The following is a 23,560-nucleotide window of genomic DNA, read 5'->3' as shown; positions in this document are numbered from 1 at the left end:
TTCTTTACCAAATTCTGCCACACCGCCATGTATTCTTTAGCTAATTTGATATGAAGAGGGGTGGCATAATCTCTCATGTCCTTTTCCCTCTATTCTTGCTCTGCATTTTGCAGATTTTTTTCTTCCTCAACTTGTTCAAAAGTTTGCTTTTTGAAGGCATAGTTGAAGCATTTGATGACAAATTCTTTCATAAGATGGCAGACCAAATTCACAACTCTTCTCATTATCTCCTTAGCGAATGCCATTCCCCTGTTTTGAAATTTGCACAAGGTATTTCCTGATCTTTTTTTGGGATGCGATGCTACAGAAAATATTTGTTCTTAATTTGAAACTGTAAATGACCGTTTTATAGCAATGGTAAGTTGCCTCTCTTGATCACAGCAATGGAAAGTTTCTTTTTCTACTGCTATCATTAATGAAAAATCCACAACTTCCTTTTCAGTACTACTGCCATTAATGAAAAATCCACAACTTCCTTTTCAGTACTGCTGTTTTAATCCACAACTTCCTTTTAAGTACTGCTGCCATTAATGAAAAATCCACAACTTCCTTTTCAGTACTGCTGTTTTCTTAACAAATTCTGCTATTGTATTGGACTTGAGGGAAAATACTGGTTCTTCATTAAACATCACAAATTTGGCAGAAAAGTGGGAAATGAAAACATTTTCGGGAAGATTTGACGCGTGCTTTTGAAAGTGGCATTGGTTCGAGAGTTGCGGCGCAATTAGTTGCTAATGAAGTTGGAATTTACCTTGTGTAGGTCGGTCTGTCTGGAGTCATCTATAGGTTTTTCTTATTTTTGGGATTATTTCTTATGTTCCATTTCTTTATTTTTCTTATGTTCACACTCCAACCTTAACTACCAAACTAACTAAAAAACTCCCTCTGTAAGTGTGGATTCCTCGTTTACACGGAAACCAACTCGTAGTTTTTTTCCCTTGTCAAAGTTGAGGCGTGATTTGTATGTGGCGGTGGGAAACCAGTTGTGTGGGATGATATCTCTGGCAGAGAGTGTTCTGTTGGAGGAAAGAGATGTTACTCGCAGTGAGAATGGCGCCTTCAATGGCCCTCCTAACAAACACCAGTTCGCTCCCCACAAATGCCTCATCTCCATCCAACTCTCTGACCCCGCCTGCACTTTCCATACATCCACAAAACCAACGAATTCAGTGGGCGAAGCTCAGATGAAGCATATGAGATCATACTAAGACCAACATCCTTCATAATTTTGAGTAGCTTTTTCTGTTGTGAATCTTGATTGATCAATGTTTAGTATACACAATGAATGTAGAAAGATTGAAAGATATGGAATGTGGAATGTATACCTCTTTCAGATGTACACCTCCCACATCACCATCACCATCTTCATACTCGATCAGAATGGAAAACCAGTAGTCCATTGACCCCTCATTCACATGGAATGTGATGTTTCTTCCTGGATACTCACATTTTGTCCTGAAACATTCTACATAAATTGAGATTTTTATTTCAAAAATCAAGATTTTTGGCACATTTCCCAAGGCAATGATTTTTTTAATTTTGGCATGAAAATCAAGATTTTTGGTACATTTCTTGAGGCATTTGTGGAAATGACTCACCAAAATGAAAATTCAAGAACAATAGAGCCTGTTCCTACAAGCCAAGACAAGATAAATTTAGGTGGACAAGGAAATAGAGAAAATATACAAAACCCAACTACATTTCTTGAGGATAATTTCTAAAAGATTCCAAATGAAGTTTCAACAACAATTGGATAGCTTGAGAATGCCACATATGTGTTATATTTGTTAGGAATGCTATCTACGAATGAAAGTGTTTCGTACATCAGAAGGTCCAGTATGCAATAAATGTCGACAAGAAAAGGGAAACAATAGATTTTCTACTTCAAATAATATGGATCCAAGGCCACAACTTGAGGAGCTTGCAAACTTATATATAAATTTGAAATAGAGAAAAGGTCATACTTGAGCTTATATACTCTCTAATATATATAGCGAAGTCAATATATATAAGGACTTATTGCTTGTATGCTTTAACCTTTAAAAATTATATAATACTAACATGTGTAAAAATGTTGAAACTACAACACTGCATTTTGTTTTTAGAAAAGGAGTTGATCTCTAATATTTTAAATAAATGAAAAATCTCAATTTGCTTTGCAAAATATAATAGTATTTTATTAAAGATCAAAGTTGAATTATCATTTTTTAATTATTACATTATTATATATTTCTTTGCTTAATTTCCATTAGCAATAAGTCCTCTGAATTCATTTCTCCTCCATTGCCAATGTTCCACTATAATAGACAACAATTTTTAAGATCTCTGGTTATGTGCAATCTATTTTATTCATCAAAGGCTTCAAAACTCTCTTTTTCTCATCAAAGGTTACTCTGTTCTGCTCAGGGGAAGGTAAAATAAGAGATATAGAAGTAGGATCAATCCTTGAGCCCAAAAAAAAAATTCAAAGCTGAATGCAATTGCTTTAATATTAATCTTACTACTTAGAAAAACATTATTTTTTCTTCAAATATCCATTCTATATTAAAGATGAGGGAGGATATTTAGGATTAGTTGGGAAAAAATCAAATGCATCCAAAGTATTGAAATTTGAAAGTCGAGTTCAACTATTTATATTTTAATCTTACTGACTAGAAAAACTCTTCAAATATCCATGCTAGATCCAATTCATAAAAATATTAAGATTTAATAGAATACAATTTAACAAATTTTTGATCCCACCATCCTCTCTATATATCTCTCCAACCATTCTCACCTTTTCACCTCCAGAGGCATATGCAAAGGATATTTAGAATAGTTTGACATGACTATACAATAGATATAATTCATCATATGTTCTACTTTTAATAAAGTAAAAATATAAATCATCTATAGTATATTTTAGAAGTTAATTAAAAAAAATGCACTGCTCCCACATTTGATAATCAATCACACACATTGACATTAAATCCCATATTAAATCCATCTTAGGATTTAAATGCATTAAAATGGAGATTTCAAAATCAATATATTAAAAACAATGCTACAAATTAGTGTCTCTTTTCTAACATAAACTCCATGGCCTCAAATTTCTCATTTATAATGCGAGCAGAACATCAAGGTCAAATCCCAATAGATAGATAACATTGATGAACAAGAACACCAACCTATAACAATGAGCCCCCACACACAAGTATTAGTATTCCCCAAATCATGTAAAAACCATCCCCTATTGTTCAATTATGAAGCTTACCTAGCCTCAATGTCGTATAAAATCCTTGCCAAAAGACTTGAGAATAGGAAGGAATCAATGAGTAGATTCAGGATGAGGAAGATGAGGATGTGCAATTCAAATGTAGTAATTGAAACATAGAGACAGACACCATAACAGATCACCCCCTTCCTCTCTCATCACCCAAATGAATGACTCCTCGCTTGCCTCCAATGCCCTTGCAATCACTTAATTTCTTAGAGGGATAGAACAAATATGTTACGTACAGAAATATATAAAATGAACTACTACCTTTGTGCCAAAATCCACGACTGTAAATCTCAGAGAAGAATGCATTATGTCTAAAGCATTTACCATATAAAAAACAAAATATTTGTGTGGTGAAATCTATTACTATAAATTTATTAGAAGGATAGAACATGATTAAATGATATTCACAATCAATTTTCTTTATAATAGTTGGCATTGCATGGTGTGTTTTCTTTATAATAGTTGGCATTCTACAATATGTAACAGACGATATTTGTGTTAGAACAACTTATATTTTCAATTTTGTGGTTGATCAATGGATTTACACCAATTTCTTGCCACTTCAATGCATATTGCCACCTCATACTATCAATTTTTTCAAAAATACTAAAATGTTTACAACGAAAGTTGCTCCCATTGTAGAAGCCTCTCAGCTTAATAATGTATAATGCAACAAAATCAGTATTAACTTACAATTATACAATAATATAACCATGATATTTAGTATTGATAGGAATTTTAATTATGTGTTTTAAATAAAGAGAAATTAATATGCTATCATATTTATGAATACACAATGAGAAGTTGAAATTTCGCTTTGAGAAGTTGAAAGAACTTATTACCTACCACAATATTTTCTTAAAATAAAGAATCAAAGCCAACATAAGATAAACTTTGAAATTGCAATTTTATAATAATATGCACTTATTTTGAAGTAAGCTTTAATGAAAAAGAGATATGTAATTAGTAAGATGCATATATGTATAATTATTCTTTATTAAGGGTGTATATAGATGTGAACTTTGTTTGAGATGATTCAATGTCATGTTGGAACCAAGAGATTGCTAGAGGGGTTAATTTCTAACTCTAAATTCATGGATAATAGAATTAAGAAACTGAAAAATAATTATCGTAAAATGTATATATAGTACATATAATGTCAACAGTACTCATAGTATTTTATTGGAGAAAAAGAATTACAAATCATCTTGGTAGGAGGCTATGCAAAAATTAACAAAAAAGCATGTCAGTAGTGGTAAAGCTTGTGATGATGTTGTTAAAGTAATTAGATATTTTCTAATTAACTCTAGTCTACTTAACCTAAACTTTAAGCATATAATAATTAATTCCTTTATTAATTATTATTATACAACCTAGGTTAGACCTTTTTAGGGTTTCAATCTCCTTTATAAGGATGATCTCTCTTTGTAATTATTAACCAATTCACTTTTGATAATAGCAATTTTCTTTTTTGCTCATCAAGAATGTTTCCTCTTCTGTAGATCTATGAATTCAAGCCTTAATAGATTTTCTCCTCTCCTTTTGCGATAGGTGTTTGCATGCAGGTGATTCTTGGTAGCTATGGGGTTGAGCTTTCATCAACTTAAACATGGTATCAAAGATCTAGATCTTCATGCCCTTGTCTTATTTTTGAGAAGTTTGACTTGGCTTTCAGATCTGTGTGTTTTCTTTCAGAGGTTTGATTTTTTAGAGTTATTTTGTATTGAATTTGGGGGGTCATTGATTTTTGGTGCACTTTGAGCCCAAACAGACATCACTGTTGATCTCAGAGCAACCAAAAACCCTTATTTTCATATAAAATTTGTCAAATTTTGGCACAATTGGAAATTGAGGCAAAAAAAATTGCTCTCAGATTTGACATGTTTTCTGAGGTAGTGATTTTCAGATTTTTTTGCACGTTTCCTAAAGCAATGATTTTCAGATTTTTGTACATAAATTGAGATTTTTTGTTTTAGAAATCAAGATTTTTGGCACATTTCCCAAGGCAACTATTTTCTTAATTTTGGCACACAAATCAAGATTTTTGGTACATTTCTTGAGGTAGTGATTTTGTGATTTTGGCATGCAAATTGAGATTTGTTGTTATACAGATCAAGATTTTTGGGTTTGCAAACCAAGATTTTTTGGGCATGCAAATCGAGACAATTTTGTTACTAAACTGACACACTTCCTAAGGTAATTTTTGGTGCTGGTGGGCACACTATTTGAGGCATTCAGGCATAGATCCCAAGTAATTTTATTTTTCTTTTCTAGCACTTTTTTTGGACCTACATGTGTTTTTTGGCCATAACTTTCTCAGCTGAACTTTGTTTTTGTCAAACAAGATATTACCGAAAAGTTGATTCCAAGCCCGTTGTGATGGTGCAGTTTATTTGGATTTTTGATGATGTTTGGTGGCCTATTTTGGCTATCAAATTCAAAAAAATTATTTTGCACTCCGAGAGACATATTTTGAGACATTCTATTTTCAAGATTCTGCTCCAGGCACATCTTATTCAATTTTTTGTATTTCTGCATTTTAATGGATATCTTGGTTGTTTCAGCTTCGGGGATCAATTTTATTATTTCAAATGATTTTTCATGGGTTATACTATCTATTATATCAGTCTTATGTCTCTTTTGATCTTTGTTAATATTATTTTATAGTATTTTTGCAAACACGCTGAGATAAAGTGTCACTCTTTTGTATTTTGGGATCTTGCACATCTTTTTGGTTGTACTCGCACTACATTATAAAGTGCCTTAGGGGGTTTCATGTTCACCATATTTTCCATCTTTCTTTTTCAAGTGAGTGTTCCTTCTATGACATTAACCTCATGATGTGTTGATGACACATGCCATTATAGGTGTTTGTACTTCTTCTGCACTCTTGATGTTCCTAGTTCTTCTTTCTACAGGAGATATTACATTTAGTCTTAGTGTTCATGTCTGACCTCTTAGCATTATAGGGCGTTATGTTGGTTCTATTTCTTTCTTGGTTTGATGGAGTGAGCTATGTATTCAGTATTTGATCTTATGTACTAGGCAATTGTAGTGGCTAGATAGCTATGCATTTTGGTGAGATGGGTCATTTATAATATAGACATTCTTTCATTCCTATTTTTTGGAGGCTATGAAGATACCTTGCATTTTCAATTGATCATCTCTTTAGACTTATTCTTCTCTACCTAGTCATGTTCTATACAATGGAGGTTCTTCAGATCAACAGTTTAATAGTGTTTGCAGCTTCATGCTTCAATGGTGTTCTTCATGATCATCTTTTGTTCCTATCTTCTAGGAGATTCCCTGGTTTGGAGACTTCTTCAATCCTTGACTAGTGCTTTTTAGCATGTTTTCCATCTCTTTTTGCAATAGGGTTTTTCCCATGTGGTTTTCTCTATTTCTCCTCTCTTCAAAGATTTGGTTGTGCTTGGGTACCTCATTAGGCCTTGTTTGCCAGGACCCAATTCTACTTTCTGTATAGTTTTTACGTTTTTAGCTACTCCCTAAGTTTATCTTAAGAAGGGGTGTTAGTGTAATTATATATTTTCTAATTAACTCTAGTCTACTTAAGCTAAACATTAGGCATATAATAATTAATTTTTTTATTAATTATTATTATGCAACCTAGGTTATACCTTTTTAAGGTTTTGATCTCCTTTATAAGGACAATCTCTCTTTCTGATTACTTACCAATTCAATTTTGATAATAGCAATTTCTCTTTTTGTTTATCAAGAATGTTTCCTCTTTTGTGGATATGTGAATTTAAGCCTCCATAGATTTTCTTGTCTCTTTCTATGACAAGTGTTTTCATGCAGGTGATTCTTGGTAGCTGTGGTTGTAGCACATGTGATCCTTTTGGAAAGTCGATGGCAGATAGTTGAAGTAGTATACTTTGATCTGCAAACACACATTAGGATCATACTATGTTAGTTGAATTTGTTTTCAATGCAATGTAGCATCAAATTTTTGTTGTTGAAAAGTAAACATGGACAATGGAAACAAGAATTGTGTATGAAAAAATTTATTTTTAAATTATTTTAGTGAAAGAAGAAAATTTGTAGTGGATATAATTACTTTTACGATTGGTAGATTTCATAGAATAACAGTTGTAATCCAGATATGTTGTGTTTGAATTGTGATATGTTGTGTGCTTGCATGTTAAAGTGAGTTTTTGTTAGAAAGTAATGGGAATTAAATGTGTTTAGAATTTTTTTTTCTTGAGAATTATTTAAAATGATGGATATAAGATTTTGTTGTTACCTTTGTTGGTTAATGTTTCCATGTTGTAGGTAGTGTTTTTTATTGAAGTGGTGATACTATTTGTAGACATGCTTCTTCCTTCTTCCTGGAAATTGTGTACAAATTATTTTGTATTTTACAATATTGTTCAAAAGAGAATGATGGTTGAATCTAAAGCCTGTCAATAGATTTCACTCTCAATATTGCTATAGATGTCAATTCCTATCTTTCTCTTTTTCCAATGTCTATTGTAGCATTTTCTAATATGAGTCCCTGGGTTTTTTGTATTGTAATGGCCCAAGCCATAGCCAGTGGTAGTTGTGTACAATTTTCTTGGGTAATTAGAGTAATGGGTACATTGTTTCAATTATTTGTATCCTGGGTTGGTCCAATATAATTTTAAAAATTAACAACAACATATTTTGGCAAATCTGAAGGGTTTGAATTTGTATCATAGATGATTGATGTTATTTGTCCAAATGATCCATTTACAAGTCTAACTTGTATCCATAGATTTTTTGTTAACATGATATGTTGAACAATGCATAGTAGGACCTCTTGCTAAAGTTGATCGTCTTCATTGTGTTCATTTGATCTTTGTATAGCAACTCTAGCAAAACTAAACTTGCTATTGGGTGGTTCAACTATTTTAGAATTTTTTTATTATGTAGTTTCATGAATTCATTGGTTGCAAATAGATGTGTAGCTTTATCAAAATCTTCTCTTTGTTTGGAACTTAAAAGAGTTATTTGTTCAAGTCATGAGGGTGTCCCAATCATCTTGTAGTGGGTTTGCATTTCAAATATTTTGTAGGATTTTCTAAAATTGTTGTTGGGATTGACATTTTCCTTGTTGTCAAAAGATCGTGTCCAATGTAATTACAATAGTGAATGTTTTTCATAACATGATTTCTATAGAATTTGAGGCATATATTGGCTTATTTAGAACTAGTGGTAGCTGGCCTAAGTCACCAATGAGGATGATAGAAAGCCCAACAAAAGGTTCTTATTTTTAATGTGTAAAAGCCTCATGCATGCGACTATCAATTTTGACAAGAAGTTGTGGTCCTAATAAACTCATTTCATCTATAAGAATGTATTTAATATGTTTGAAGTCTTCTTGAAGGTTTGTTAATGATTGGCCTTTTAAGGGATGTATTTCTTTAGTTGGAATTCAGAGGAATATGTGGATTGTTGATGCTTGACTATTATAAGTAGCAACTTCTATAGGTGCTAGAGCAAGCAATGGTTTCTTGTCATTTTTTTTTTGTAATGTTTATGGTTTTTGTAATGTAATCAATAAGGTATGTTTTTATAGTTCCTGATGTTCCTAGGATAATCATGTGTAGTGGCTTATTGGGGAATGGATTTGTGTGATGTTTGGTGATGATATCTAAAGCTAATTGTTGTTTGGGGGCTAGTTGGTAATTTGGCTGCAAATTTTTTGAATGGAAAAAGTTTCCATTTGTTTGTAATTTTCTTGTAAGAATAAATTTTGTTGCTAATTCATTTAGTTCATGGGAAATGTTGTTTTTATTCCATTGGTGATTAATATCAATGTCTAATTTTCCTAGGAGATCAAGCTCGTTGATTGTAAAGTTTTTGGAGGCACCCATTTGGGATAGTAACTCCCATTCGTATAGATCTATCTTTTAGTCAATTTCAAGCTCATCAATGTTAGTACTGTTATTTTCTTCATTTGTTGGTGTGTTTTCAATTCTCTTTACATGCCAAGGAGATTAATTATTGGTATGTATCATTTTCCAATTTGATATTATTTGTTCTTTGTAATGCCAATGTCTATAGGAATATGTCGAAAGGTTTTGTATAGTAAGAGTTCATTCCAACAAAATGTTTCAAATTTTTCATTAGTTTCATCTAGAATAATCTTGAAGAGGGTGTAGACATTGATGATTGCATTGGCTTTTCTCTTTTTCCATTGACCCTTCTTTCAATTTTTAGAGAATGTGTACATTTGGACTATTTCAAAGAGTGATAACAAGTCTAGTTCTGCAAGGTGCTCTATGTATGATTGGATATAAGTGTTACCTAGTTCTTCTTCATTGTTTGAATTATTGATTCAATAAAGCAATTTTTTTGTGACATTTAATGAAATATAAATTATTTGAATCTTATATAATCACTATATTTGAAATTTAATTATAGATGTAACCTCAGTATGTAAAGGCATTATATTTTCTCTGTCTATAAAAATATCTGGTGCCATCTAGACTCAATAAATCTGACAAAATTTGATTTATTTCTTATTTCTTCAACATCAGTATGTTATGAATTATATATAGTATTACATCTATTCAATGTTTCTATGATTTTCCAAATATCATTTCTCCTCATGTTCTAATTGATATATTTTGGATGAAAGTAAATTACATTGATTTTGGGAAGCAAAATCAATGGTCATTGCACCATAGAATGGTATCCAAGTAATCACCGATCATCTTAGAGCATTTGGGAACAAGCAACAATCATACTTCTTCAATATGAGCTTTGTCTTAATGATGACTCAATTTTCCTGCTTACTTAGCCTGTACTTCTCCCTTTAGCAAGCTAGAAGGCAATGCATTGGGAAAAGATGGATGGTCAATCTATCTGTATGATTTTTGATAGTTAAATCCTAATAGCAATATCACAATTTGAATTATTGTGGAAATTATCTGCTACTTATCAATTGATGAGCTTAAAGAGCTTTCTAATGAATGGCTCATACAACACAACACTTGGTGAAGGTTTTGCAAATGAGGTTACAAGCTTTGGGTTTAACCATGGAGGAAACTCTATAGTTAAGAGCACTCAGGCTCGAGTAGTACTAGGATGGGTGTCCTCATGGGAAGTTCCAGTGCTTCACCCCTGTGAGCATCACCTAGATCTAATGAGTGCTAAATGTTCCATTTATTCACATGAGGGATGGATTCATTTTTAATCGCTACTCATGAGACATGGGTCAATGAGTCTGACTCGAAATCACATAGTTAAATCCTAATAGCACTATCACAATTAGACTTGCTATGGAAATTATCTCCTACTTATCAATTGATGAGCTTAAGGTGCTTTCTAATGAATGATTTAGAAGGCACAAAACTTGGTGGAGGTTTTACAAATGGGGTTTCAAGCTTTGGGTTTAACCATGGAGAAAAATCCATAGTTAAGTGCGCTCAGGCTGGAGTAGTACTGGGATGGGTGACGTCCTGGGAAGTCTCGGTGCTTCACCCTCGTGAACATCACCTAGATCCAATGAGTGCTAATGTTCCATTTATTCTCATGAGAGATGAATTCATGTTAAATCACTAGTGATGAAACATGGGTCAATGAGTTTAACTCAAAATCACAAAGTTAAATCTTGATAGCAATATCACTATATGATCTTACTAGATTTTGAAAAGGCCTATGACAAAATTGAATGGGAATTTGTGATTTAAATTTTGAAGGCCTTTGGTTTCCCACCCTATTTCTATGATTGGGTCAAAATTATTTTCAAGGAATATAATACTATCATTGAAGTCAATGGTTTTCTTTTAGACCTTATAGCTCTTGGTAAATCTATCAAACAAGGCTTCCCTTTGGCACCTACTCTATTTCTAATTATTTTTGATGCTTTACAAGTCTTATATTCTTAAAAACACTTAGATTGGCATTCCTGTCAAAGTTATCATCTTACCAAACATGAAAGACCTCCCAATTGAATCATGTGTTGATAACACAATCATCTTTGTCTAAATGAATGAGGAAAACATTGATAACATTATTGACATAATTTAATTAATTTTTCTTAGCTTCTATAGCTGATATCTACTTATGAAATCAACTATTTTGGGATGGTTAAATTTTTCTTTAGATTGGCTTATTAATAAAGGGTGGTAGTGGAAAGCTCCTAATGATATTGTGAGATATTTGGGAATCCCTTTTTCTTTAAACCCTTGAACTAAGGAAATGTGGAACTGGACATTTAAAAAGATTGCAAGAAAACATATCAAGTGGAAAACTTATATGCTTTCCATTGCAAGGAGGGAACAAATTGTTCAAAAGGTTTTATCCTCCCACGTTGTTTATTATGCATCAACATGGATTTTAGCTAACTACCAAAATAATAAGTTGGAGAAATTTTTGAGGGATTTCCTTAATTTGATGGTACGAGCAATAGGAGGAGACACCATGTTAATGTGGATTGTTGTTGCTCTCCTAAAAACATTGGGCGTTTAGGTCTTAAAGATCTTAAATGCAAGGCTTACCACTTTCTTCCAAATAGATCATGAAGGCCCTAAATGGGAATGAACCTTGGAAGATTCTTATAAGAAACAATATTAACATGTCTTCCACTAAAAGGTTAAGGATTGACACAACACTGCTCTTCTTGATATTGTTTTGGGGTATTTTGATATTAAACTATTTAGGTCCAATGTTTTATCTACCATATAGAAGACCTAGTATCATGTTAGATCCTTGATTTGCAATGGATTTTTTGTTGGTAAGAACCCATATTATGTTGTTCTAGATAGATCCATTTGGTGGGGCATTTATCTTTAAAATAAGGCTCTTGCATTAGCTCAATGTTGTTATGCAAAAAGATGGCATAATTCAGGTATATATGTTATTCAAGACATGGTGGTTGACAAGCATTTGGGGTCTTGGAAGGAAATCAATACTAAATATAACATTCCAAATTCTTAGAAGAAGACATTCACTCTCATCTCCAAAGCAACACATAATTTAAATCCTAGTAAAATTTTGAAATCTCATCAATGGTTGGAGTAGGTTAATGGGTTGATGACAATAGTTTGAATACTTGTTCTTATAACCAAATTTATAATATGCTTAAGCATAATGAAGAAATTATCACAATAATTAATTATGTTGGGGGTTTTAATTGGGAGAACACTAGATGGCACTTTATCTTTGATTTACTTTGGCACTCCCTTATTTATTCTATGTGCAAATTTCCTAAAAATATGGAGCATATTTTCTTTTATGGTTTGTTTTCTAAAAAGTTTTGGTCAATGTTTTTTAGTCATCCTATTACTCAAGACTGCAAGAATGGTCTCTCTTGTTATGAAATCCTTGTAGGATTTGTTCCTAATTTTGATGTTGATTTGAATAGATTTTGTTTTGTGTTGACTTCTAAAATCATGTGGATCATTTGGAAAAAATGAATAAGGATATTTTCCAAGACATCAACCAAGACCTTACCAAGTTCAACTTCAAACTCACATATTTTTACATTTTCTATCAAGCTATAGCCACAATTGAAGTCCCTAATTAAGAAAGATTCATGGAGCTTCTTAGATAAGGGGCTATGATAATTTTCAAGAAGGAGATCCAGAGCTTCATGACTATGGATGTTGAACAAGTGCAAGACTCTTACACCTTCATAACTCCAACACGTGCTTAATCCTTCAACACAAAACATTACCAACAATGTATATGTTGTCGAAAACCTTGATCCTACCAATAATGGATGGTTTCTAATGGATGGGACACTTTAGATGGATGGGATTACACTTATAATTGGCATAATGAGTATGAGTTGAACCAAGATAATAACAAGTTGTCTAAAAGCAATCAAAAGAAGTAAAACTTAAAAGAAGATCAATCATCAACTAAAAATATTTGTTTAAAGTTTTTGATATCTCTAAGTAATATGTTGGTCAACCTTGTATTATACTTCTGCTAACCCCCATCTAATACATGCACTTCTCTCTTTTTTATTGAGCTATCTTAATAAAAATAAACAAATAAATAAAGAATGTATAATAGAAAAGAAAAAATGGTCAAATCCCTAGAAGAAGAAAATGAGCATAGATGGTGATGTTATAAATCTACGGGAAATTTATCTTGATTTTACATAATATAAGTTCATAAATGAATTAAGGATATAATGATCACATCTCAGGAAGCATGTAAACATGCCAAGGATAGAGGACTATAAGAACTTGTGATGTTAAAGCAATGCAACTATATTCAATGGTATGTGGATTATGGTTCACAAAATATGTTGTGAATTCCTAAAACCCTTATAGGCTTAGAAACTGGCATGGAAATGAGATACAATTTTTTATAGATTAAAAATCAGTCTAAATTAGATGTTAAATAGATGTAAAATGTAGCTTTTATATATATATATATATATATATATATATATATATATATATATATATATATATATATATATATATATATATATATATATATATACTGGTGGTTAAGATTTTTAAAAGATAGGAAGTGTGAATACTCACACTAAGTTCTAGAACAAGAATATATAAATGAATCATAATAATGAAAGAAGGATTGGATCTAAAAGTAACACTTAACATTTTTTTTAAATGTAAACCTAAAAACCATAATATGTAAGAAAAATTCTATGAGGAATAAAGTCATATAAGATCATATGATTTCACTATAAATTTAAAAGGAAAGTAGACTTTCATATATATAGGTTAATCCATTGAAATATTACAAGTGAATGCATATTAACTTAGACTAGCTAATGGTCATTTCCATATTGATGCAATTCTAACCTAAATGTTATTTACATAACAAGGTAAAGGCAAAGCATGCATGTATGCTTAGATTGGTGACTAAAGAATCCTTACATTTGATGAAGATATTCGAATCTTGCATATAGCTATCATAGAAATGATGGACCTTATATGCACAATGACTTGAGTATTTAAAGAGAGTTATATATATATATATATATATATATATATATATATATATATATATATATATATATATATATATATATATATATATATATATATATATATATATATATATATATATATATATATGGTTTGAATACACCCAAGAGTTAGTTTTGCAGCCACAAACTCAACCTTTGCTACATTGTAAGAATTTGGCTTAGGCTAGAATTCACCCAAGAACTAAAGAACTCAACACAAGCACACAATAGACCAAAATAAATAGAGTATGATCAGAATGACGATATTCATTCAATATGCTAGCTTGAGAGTACACTAGGAGTGCCTGTATATAAAGGCCTTTGGAGAGCTTCTAGAATGCATAGAAGTCAACAACATGATAAGTCATACAACTAGGCACATGTCCACTTGATATGGGTTATCCTCCATTAAGTACGCAATTAAGTGTGATGTTGTAAGGATAAGCCTACAATGGTGTAGCACACAAATCAGTGGTGTAGACAACATGCACATAATTAGAGTTGTGTAACTCATGAGAGTACACAAACTCCTAAGTGTCTCACCTAAAATAAATAATGAAATAATGAAAAATAATTAAATAATGCATTAACCTAAGTAAACCTAAGTAAGTGTAATAATTAAACACTTATTTACACCAACAACCCCCCTTAAGTGCAACTTAGGGGAATGCCCTTAAGCTTACGAAAACTAGGATGCAATGTAATATGGGTCCCGATTACTAGGCCATGTTAGGTACCCATGTACATAATGATATGCAATCTCTCATAAAGTGGGGAAAGAGGGAAAACCTCATGGGAAAAACCCTCCCCCAAAAAGAGAGATGAATAGGGATGCATGGATGGATGGAGTAATCAAGACCCCCCCATTACGACATACATCCACTATATACATAAGAGAATAATGAGAAGAAGAAGAGAGATGGGATAGGCTCCCCCCCCCCAAAGAAGAATGCCAAACAATGATTTCTTTGATGAAGAAGTTGATCCAAGACTACAAAATGGCGTTCCTCCCCTTAGGAAGAAATAATGCCAAAGGTACAAATGAGACGCTTCCGCTGTGTGTGGAAAGAATCCCATGGATAAGTGATGTCTTTGAAACCTGCTCAATTGACTGAAGAACCTATCCCAAGGAACTGTCTGTCTCTACAACTAATGAAGAACCCTACTGTAATTGCTGATCATAAGTATCCATAATTACTTCAACTTGTAAGGATCGATCATGTAGAGAATGAACAAGAAGGTCATATGAAACCCTTGTGGCAACTAAAGAAGGTACTTCTACATCAAGAAGAAGAGGCAGATCATCAATTCTATCCCCCAAATTTGTCACTGAACCTATATCTAGAAGACTGAATGTACCTTGTTGTTCTAGACCTATCACTGTGGTGATGTATGCATGTGGATTTAACTGATGAAGTGACCTCTCACGACAACTATGGATAGAACCCCATGTGTTTGAATTTGTTGAAGCACCATCACTAGTGTCACTATCAGTTTCCACACTATATGATGTGTGAAGAGGAGTAGAGGACAAGCTTGGTGAACTTTCCTCAAAGTAAAAATTCTTCTCCACAAAAATTTGATGTGTCTCTGGATCTAGAAGTCTATATGCCTTCACACCATCTTCATAACCAATGAAGGTACAAGGCCGAGATGACTGTGCTTTGCATCCCCTGGAAGATCTGTTTGCCCATGCAGGACAACTGAAGACTCTGAAGTGTGTCACAATAGGTTTTTTGCCGCACCATGCCTCAAAAGGAGTCTTTCCATCTAAGGCTGGATGAGGAGAATGATTAAGAATGTGAGTGGCACTAGAGATTGCTTCGACTTTCAATGATAGATCTAGAGACTTGGCTTGTATCATGCAACTTGCCATAGATTTGAGAGTTTGGATCCTCAATGCTGCAACATCTGTCTTATGCGGACTGAATGTTGGTAGAGTTTGAAAATCAATTCCCTCATGTCTGCAAAAGTCCATAAGTCTTCTATTCACATACATGCTTCCATTATCCATTCAGAGAACTTTGATGGCTTTTCTGGATTTTTGTTCTACATGAGTCTTGACATCTAGAAACTTGTCCAACACTTCATTCTTGTTATGAAGAAAGTAGACCCAAGTGAACCTTGAAAATTCATCAATGAAGGTCAATATGTAGCAACCCTGGTTGAATGCAAAAGGACCTACTAATGCCATGTGAACCATCTATAGAACACTTGGTACTCTTGAAGACTTCCCTCTCTACAACTTCCCCTCTGGATGCATATCCACTAAATCTGTTGAACATTCACCATTAGAAAATTTGATTTGAGGTAGACCTTTGACCATTCTATATGTACAAAGTTGTTGAAGATAGCGAAAGTCAAGATGACCATACCACTCATGCCATAATTGCATGTTTGAATTGGATTGTGATAACAAGGCCTTTGAAGAAGACTTGGGCACAAAATGGGAGAAAGAGTACAACCTCTTGTTATGATTCACTTTTCCCACTGCAACCAATGAGTTGTCTTTAAGACTGTGCATTTTTATGGAGTCTAGAAGGAATTCAACTCTATGTCCATCTCCAAGGTGAGTGATTTGGTAGATTGATAGGAGATTTGAACTTAGGTTTGGAACATAGAGAACATCTTGAAACTCTCCATTTTCCATCTCCACATTTCCTTTTCCTTCAACTTCCATTTTGCTATCATTTCCCATGAAGATGTGTGGTACTTTGGACTGCTTCAATGAAGAAAAATCCTCTTTTGAAGAACTCATGTGATATGAGGCACCTAAGTCAAATATCCATTCCTTTGAAGAATTTGCATTTTCCATGAGTGCTTGCCCTTTGCCCTTTGAATTTGAAGAAGACCCTTTCTCCTTGTAAGCATTAGGCAATGGAACATTATGTCTCTTCATGATGTTGGTCAACTCATCAATCTTCTTAAGATAACACTCATGTTCTTCATGACTCGATTTCTTGCAATAAGCACACTTCTTCTTCTCCTTATTGTTGTCCCCTTTCTTGTTGGAATTTGAGGACTTTCCTTGTTGATTGGATTCTGGTGTTGTCTTTTCTGCATCCTCAGGTTTTTTCTTCCATTTCTTTTTACCCTTTCCTTTATTTGAAGACTATCCAACTGAATTTTGAGAACCCTCATTGTTGGCCACCAATGCTTTAGACTGAGGTGTTTTGAGAATCCCCATTGATTTCAACTTCTTTTTCTTCATCATCCAATAGTTTAGCATATTCATCAAAAGTGACTTTCTTGTAGGGAGACCCTAAGGTAGTCTTTGAGGTGTTAAAAGAAGATACAAATGTGGAATACTTCGATGGCAACTTGTTATGAATGAGATAGATTAGTTTGCCATCTTTTATAGAACTTCCACAATTAGTAAGCTTTGTCCTTAGTTCATTCACCTTGATGATGAAATCTTGGATGGATTCATATGACTTAGGATCTAAGGAGACAAACTCGTCTTCAATTTTGAAAACATCCTCTTCAGACACTTTACCATAAAGGTTTTTGAGGGTATCCCAAGCTTCCTTGGATGTAGAACACTTCTTGACTTCATACATGATCTTATCATCTACCCCGAAACATATATCACCTAGGGCTTTCCTATCCATTGCTACCTAAGCTGAAATATCACTTGCTAATACTTTATGGTTTAGGAAGAGTACCATCTACATATTGTGAAACTCGATTATGCATTAAGTGATACCACATTTTGATTGACCACATGGCATAGTTATGAGGAGTTAATTTAGGAAAATTAAAGTTGCCCATAATGCAAAAAATAAAATAAAAGTGCAGAAAAGAGAGAACACAACACCAAGAACACCCCCCCTTTTCACTAAATCAAGAAACACCCCCCCCCCCCCCCCCCCCCCCCCCACAAAAAAAAAATTTGATGCTTTGGGCACTTTATCAATAGTGTGATTACAATGGGCCACTTGCCAATTTTGGCCTTCGTGGACTTCTAATTTTGCTTGTTACAACCTCTTAATGGATTACAAAATTGGAACTTTATAATGTGCTACAATTCTGAAGCATTACAAAGCAAAGAAAGGCCCTATTGCTGAAAGTGACACTTTTGTCCACATAACCCTATAATCTGAGTAAGGATATGGAAAGTAGATGAAAAATAAAGAACTTTAAAAAAAAATGAAAGTTTTTTTCTACTCCAGATGTGCTCGTATAGAGCATTTGAAGTTGCAAAATGTAGGATTATGCAGTACAATCACCAAAAAAATGTAATTTCTGAACAATTCATGCACCAAAACTAGAAAAGAGCTACACCACTAAAAAGTTTAAGAAATTCTACCCAATTTTTTAAAAAATTGCACCTGATTTGGAGTCCAGATGTCCAAGTTATGGCCTCCCAAAGTCGGACTACAAAAACCAAAATCAATTTGGAGAGGATTTGCATCAGCAAAAGATGAGGTTAAATTTGATGATCATGCAGCCATTACTGCAGTTGTATTCTTCCTTGGAATGATGGTCAGATGATCATCAATTTCAATGCAGCGAATTGATGATGTTAGCAAAACGTCATCCATACGGATGGTACAGATGGGTGACATGACAAATTTTCATACTGTATGGACAGTTGAGGTGGCAAATGGCTATGTAGAATGATGTGCCATGTGTCAAGTGATGTGTTGTCCTTGTCAAATGTTGACTGGATGACGACATGACAAGGTATGTCCATGTGGAAAATGTGTGCAGACAACAATGATGCCAGAATATTGTTTGACGGTGCCAGACTATTGCAGAAGTGTCACTGGAATGTACTGCCAAACTGCCAGATTTAAACAAACCATGCCAAAAATTTATGCGGGTTTCCAGAAATGCTTTGTCTACTACTAGGAAGACTGATGACACCGAAGATGTTTCTGTAGGGGTTTGTTATGCCGCCGATGATATTTTCAGCGCTAGAAAGCATTTTAACAGCTACCAACATCGGAGATTATAGTTCACTGGATTCTTATTTTTGTCACTATTTATTTGTAGGAAATATCTCACATTGCATGGGTAACAACACTATGTGTTGTATTATAGAAGCAAGTGGCGGATGGAAAACAAAAGCCTCTTGTCAATGGAGCTTCTTTGCTTGCTAGTGGATGTGTCAAATTTTTGTGGCAGAGCGTATGGTGGCCAACGTGTAATTTGCAGAGGTGTTCGGCTATGGCCAAAAATTTAATAGATACCTTGCAATAATAATAACGAATATTTCACTGAAAAGATAGAGCCGAGCCTGGGTGTCACTGCCTAGTTTGGCTAAAAAAAATTTCTCTGCCTGTGCAATTAATTAATCCAAAAATACTAATTCAAAAAATAAAATGTAGAGAAATGAAATAATTGTAGATCTGAAATACAATAATCAGATTAATTAAACGATCATACTAGAACTGCAAATTGGGACCTCCAAGTTCTGATTTGCAAAAAAAATTGCCTCACGATCAACTTTCACCCAATATAGGCAAATTTATAGTCGATCTTCACCAAATTGATGCTCCGGACGCAACAGTGAGGTCAGATCTGACTCTAGATGCTCCCAATTTTTATGGATCCTCCGAATTCGTGTCAATGTGCTGAAGCATGAACAATCTCAAACAACTATGTGTGGAGAATCTTCCTCAGAGCTCTGATACTATGTAAGAATTTGGCTTAGGCTAGAATTCACCCAAGAACTAAAGAACTCAACACAAGCACATAGTAGACCAAAATAAATACAGTATGATCAAAATGACGATATTCATTCAATATGCCAGCTTGAGAGTACACTAGGAGTGCCTGTATATAAAGGCCTCTAGAGAGCTTCTAGAATGCATAGAAGTCAGCAACATGATAAGTCATACAACCAAGCACATGTCTACCAGATATGGGTTATCCTCCATTAAGCATGGAATTAAGTGTGATGATGTGAGGATAAGCCTACAATGATGTAGCACGCAAATCAGTGGTGTAGACAACATGTGCTAAATTAGGAGTGTGAATATCTGTGTTGTCAACATGACAACTCAGTGAATGATGCAAACTCCTGTGTTGTAGATACCAAGTGCATAATTAGAGTTGTGTAACTCATGAGAGTACACAAACTCTTAAATGTCTCACCTAAAATAAATAACAAAATAATACATTAACCTAAGTAAACTTAAGTAAGTGTAATAAGTAAATACTTATTTACACCAACATACATGAATATAATCTTGCTTATGTGTACTTTTAAAATCATCTAATATAATAGTTTTCTTGTAATTCGAAAATTAATGGTATTTAGAAATATGTTAGAGTAGATCTTAGTATATTCTTAAGGGTCATTTTTTCCTAGATTAACTCTAAAAACTTAGTTTAAATGATAAAAAAGTAACAAACTTAGATCATGCAAATACTCTAAAAAGGTGTAATGCACAATCAAATTCTTTCTAGATATTTTAATCTGAATATTCTTAATGTGATCTTTTTGTAAATGTGAATGATATTCAAGACTACTTGGCAACCATAACAAATGCAACATACAAATTAAAGATTATAAATGAGAAAAAAAAAAAAAATCAATCATGCAAATACTCTAGAATAACATGATTAATTCTAGATAACTATCTCAATCTAAACATTCTTTAAACAATTTTTTACTTAGTCCCATTTAATGATGAAAATAATAACAAGTGAATGCTGAATTCTTTTTTAAAAGGTTCTAAATTAAATAATCATGTCTTTAATTAATCATAGTAATGGTGATTATCAAATTTTAAACTTAATTTCTACAATTATGGAATCAAATCGTCCATCCCAACCTCACTTCCTCCATACTCTTTCTAAACTATTGGCCATTTGCTAAATAAATAAATCACCATTCTCTGTAACCTTTCATCTTCTTGATCTCTGTAGCAACAACAACTGGTTTTTTCTGCTATTCATTTGGGCATTTTATACGAGTAAAACAGAGAGTGAAAAGAATGGGAGCAAATGAGAATGATAAGATGAGGTGCTTAGCAGTATTGGGTATCGTATCAACGATGATAACAATGGCGTACGCTGAAGAGGAGGCAGACGCGCCAAGTCCTTCACTAGTGACTGGTTCTTCTTCAATGGAGATTGTGCCATCTCTGGCTTCTGCTCTTTTCATTGCTGTTTTTGCCTTTATCTTCCACTGAGGCCTTCAATTGTGAAAGGGATTGTTGATTTCCTTGTTTGTTTAGCCTCCAGATCTCTGCAACACTTGTAATGTATGTTTTTTGATTTTCCTACTTAGTATGATAACTGGTTGTAGAAGTATATTGCTCAGTTATGTTGAAGTGGAGTAGATTGGATCAATTATAATTAGATCTACGAGTAATTATCTGAAGGAGGGAATGCTCAGCTTTTAATTGGTCCGAGACTGTGTATTCAAATTAAAATTAGTATATTCATTTTGCTCTTTATTAAATTGTCTGGGTCTAGTTCATTGCCTATGAACTTATTTTATGTCTATGATCTTTCGATTCCATCTCCTCAGTTCTTTCATAGTGGATCTTTAAATTATGATAATTATGATAACGAATCTTTACTAATACACTTAAATTTTCCAATAATATACTTAAAATCTAATTAAAATAACCTTGTTTTAGAAAATTTTAATAAAATGAGTTCTAACTTTCTTTTATTATCTTCAATGATTCTAGCAATCTCAATTTAATAGGGGCAAGTTTCTGAGATCAAACTTGGAAATTGTCTTAGTCAATATACTAATCATTTTACTACAGTTTGACTGGGTCATATATTTAGAGTCGTATAAAGGAGGATGGATTGTAGGACTCTATCACATGCATTAATAAATAATTCAAATTTTTTTTTTTAAAAGAGGGGTAAACGCTTTGACCTGGAGCTATGAACCAATGAGGCCACAAACAAGGAACCTCATCCCTATGAGATTTGAACCTTGATGGCAAGGATAACAACTCAACAACTTAACCATCACAACATGCCACTATTGGCATAAATAATTCAAATTTAATTTAATGATCTTAATCAAATTTATATACTATTTTTAAGAACCTATTAACAAACATACCTAATACTAATAATTAAAATATGCAATAGATAAAATATATTGAATGTTATTCAATTTAAATAAAATACTAATACACTAAGATACAACTATTGTAATAATAACATTACAATTATATGCAATTTTTTTATATTAAAAACTATTATTTATTTTACAAAGTTCTATCTAAAAATGTCAAATATTAATCAAATATAAAATATTAATTAATTATACCTTACCGCAAATACAAGCCACTATACACTTGTTCTACATATTATCATTGTTATATATGTTGATTTAATTAAAAAATGAAATTATTAAAATTTGTAGTCTATTTTCCTAGGTTTATTTAAATTTTAATATTGTTTATTTATTTGTTTCAATCAAGTTATACTCAATTAAAAAATTTAATGTATATTATTTCAATTTTTTATATTTTATTATATAAAATTACTTTTTTTAATATTTTAGTAATCTATTTAAACATTAGTATATTTTGTGAAATTTAAAACTTATCAAAATTTGGTAATCATGTTTCTTTGTTGTTTTTGATGTATTAGAAATATAATTAACATTATATATTAAAATTTATATAGGTTATAGATAAGTTGATTAATTTATTGTTGTATTTGTATGATTTTGGTGATGATTTTCTGTTGGAAAACTTCATTTTTTTCCTACCTCAACAATAGAATGAGCTTTAGCTTAAACAAAAGTAGATACTAACATAGTGTCAGACAATCAAATTTTCATTTATTAAAAAATGAGAATTTTCTTGCACACAAATTTCTTTTCAATTTATCTATGTATTTATACATAATAAATTTAACACATAAATTAATATCTTAACAAATGATTTCCTCCGAAGTTCTCCCAGATTTGGCATACTTTTAGGATGTAAATTTTGTTTTCTTTATGGAAAGATAGGAATGCAGTTTTATTCACTCACAGTTTTTTGGATGTTAACATTGCAATGTACACTAAAGCATGCATTGTAACAATGTCATTATGCAGATATAGGTGCAAGCTAATAAAGTTTCCTTGGAGGTTGCACACTTACAGGAATTGTTAAATCATTGGGGCAATGCTCCTTGCACCATTGCCAGAGTGCCTCTGGATGCCTCAGCTGATGCCTCCTCCTCTTGCGGTCGCCGTTCCCGATGCCAGTCCTCTGGCCGCCATTCACACACGCCGCGCTCCCAGGGTCCCCGCCACCGCTCTCCCAATAGTGGTCATGGCAGTTGGAGGCATCGCTCTGCTTCCCCACCACGTGGTGGTTCTAGCTGGTCCTCAGCTCCCTCCCCTGGGCAGGCTTCTAGCCGATCTCCGGCTCCTCCCC

The 23,560-nt window shown here is 33.0% G+C and overlaps 1 protein-coding gene across 1 annotated transcript; it reads right to left on the bottom strand.

Moving 5' to 3' along the window:
• Window positions 1-866: 866 nt before the first annotated feature.
• LOC149576659 (expansin-B1-like) lies at window positions 867-1,450 on the bottom strand. Its single transcript, XM_089818154.1, has 2 exons — window positions 1,326-1,450; window positions 867-1,132 (listed from the first exon to the last, which is right to left on the bottom strand). Exons 1-2 carry the CDS (start codon window positions 1,398-1,400, stop codon window positions 872-874), a joined length of 336 nt encoding a protein of 111 aa, XP_089674280.1. The 5' UTR covers window positions 1,401-1,450; the 3' UTR covers window positions 867-871.
• Between the last annotated feature and the right edge of the window lie 22,110 nt (window positions 1,451-23,560).

This window comes from Cupressus sempervirens, chromosome 1 (assembly GCF_028749045.1).
Source record: "Cupressus sempervirens isolate cs-2001-9-10 chromosome 1, ASM2874904v1, whole genome shotgun sequence".
Taxonomy (NCBI): domain Eukaryota; kingdom Viridiplantae; phylum Streptophyta; class Pinopsida; order Cupressales; family Cupressaceae; genus Cupressus; species Cupressus sempervirens.
This window is presented reverse-complemented; position numbering and strand designations above follow the sequence as displayed.

Bases quoted from the DNA above. Each gene is read 5' to 3' on its own strand.
- LOC149576659 (XM_089818154.1), bottom strand. From the start codon at position 1,400: ATGGACTACTGGTTTTCCATTCTGATCGAGTATGAAGATGGTGATGGT. The intron at 1,133-1,325 runs GTATACATTCCA...TGGAAAGTGCAG, and splicing joins GAGGTGTACATCTGAAAGAG to GCGGGGTCAGAGAGTTGGAT.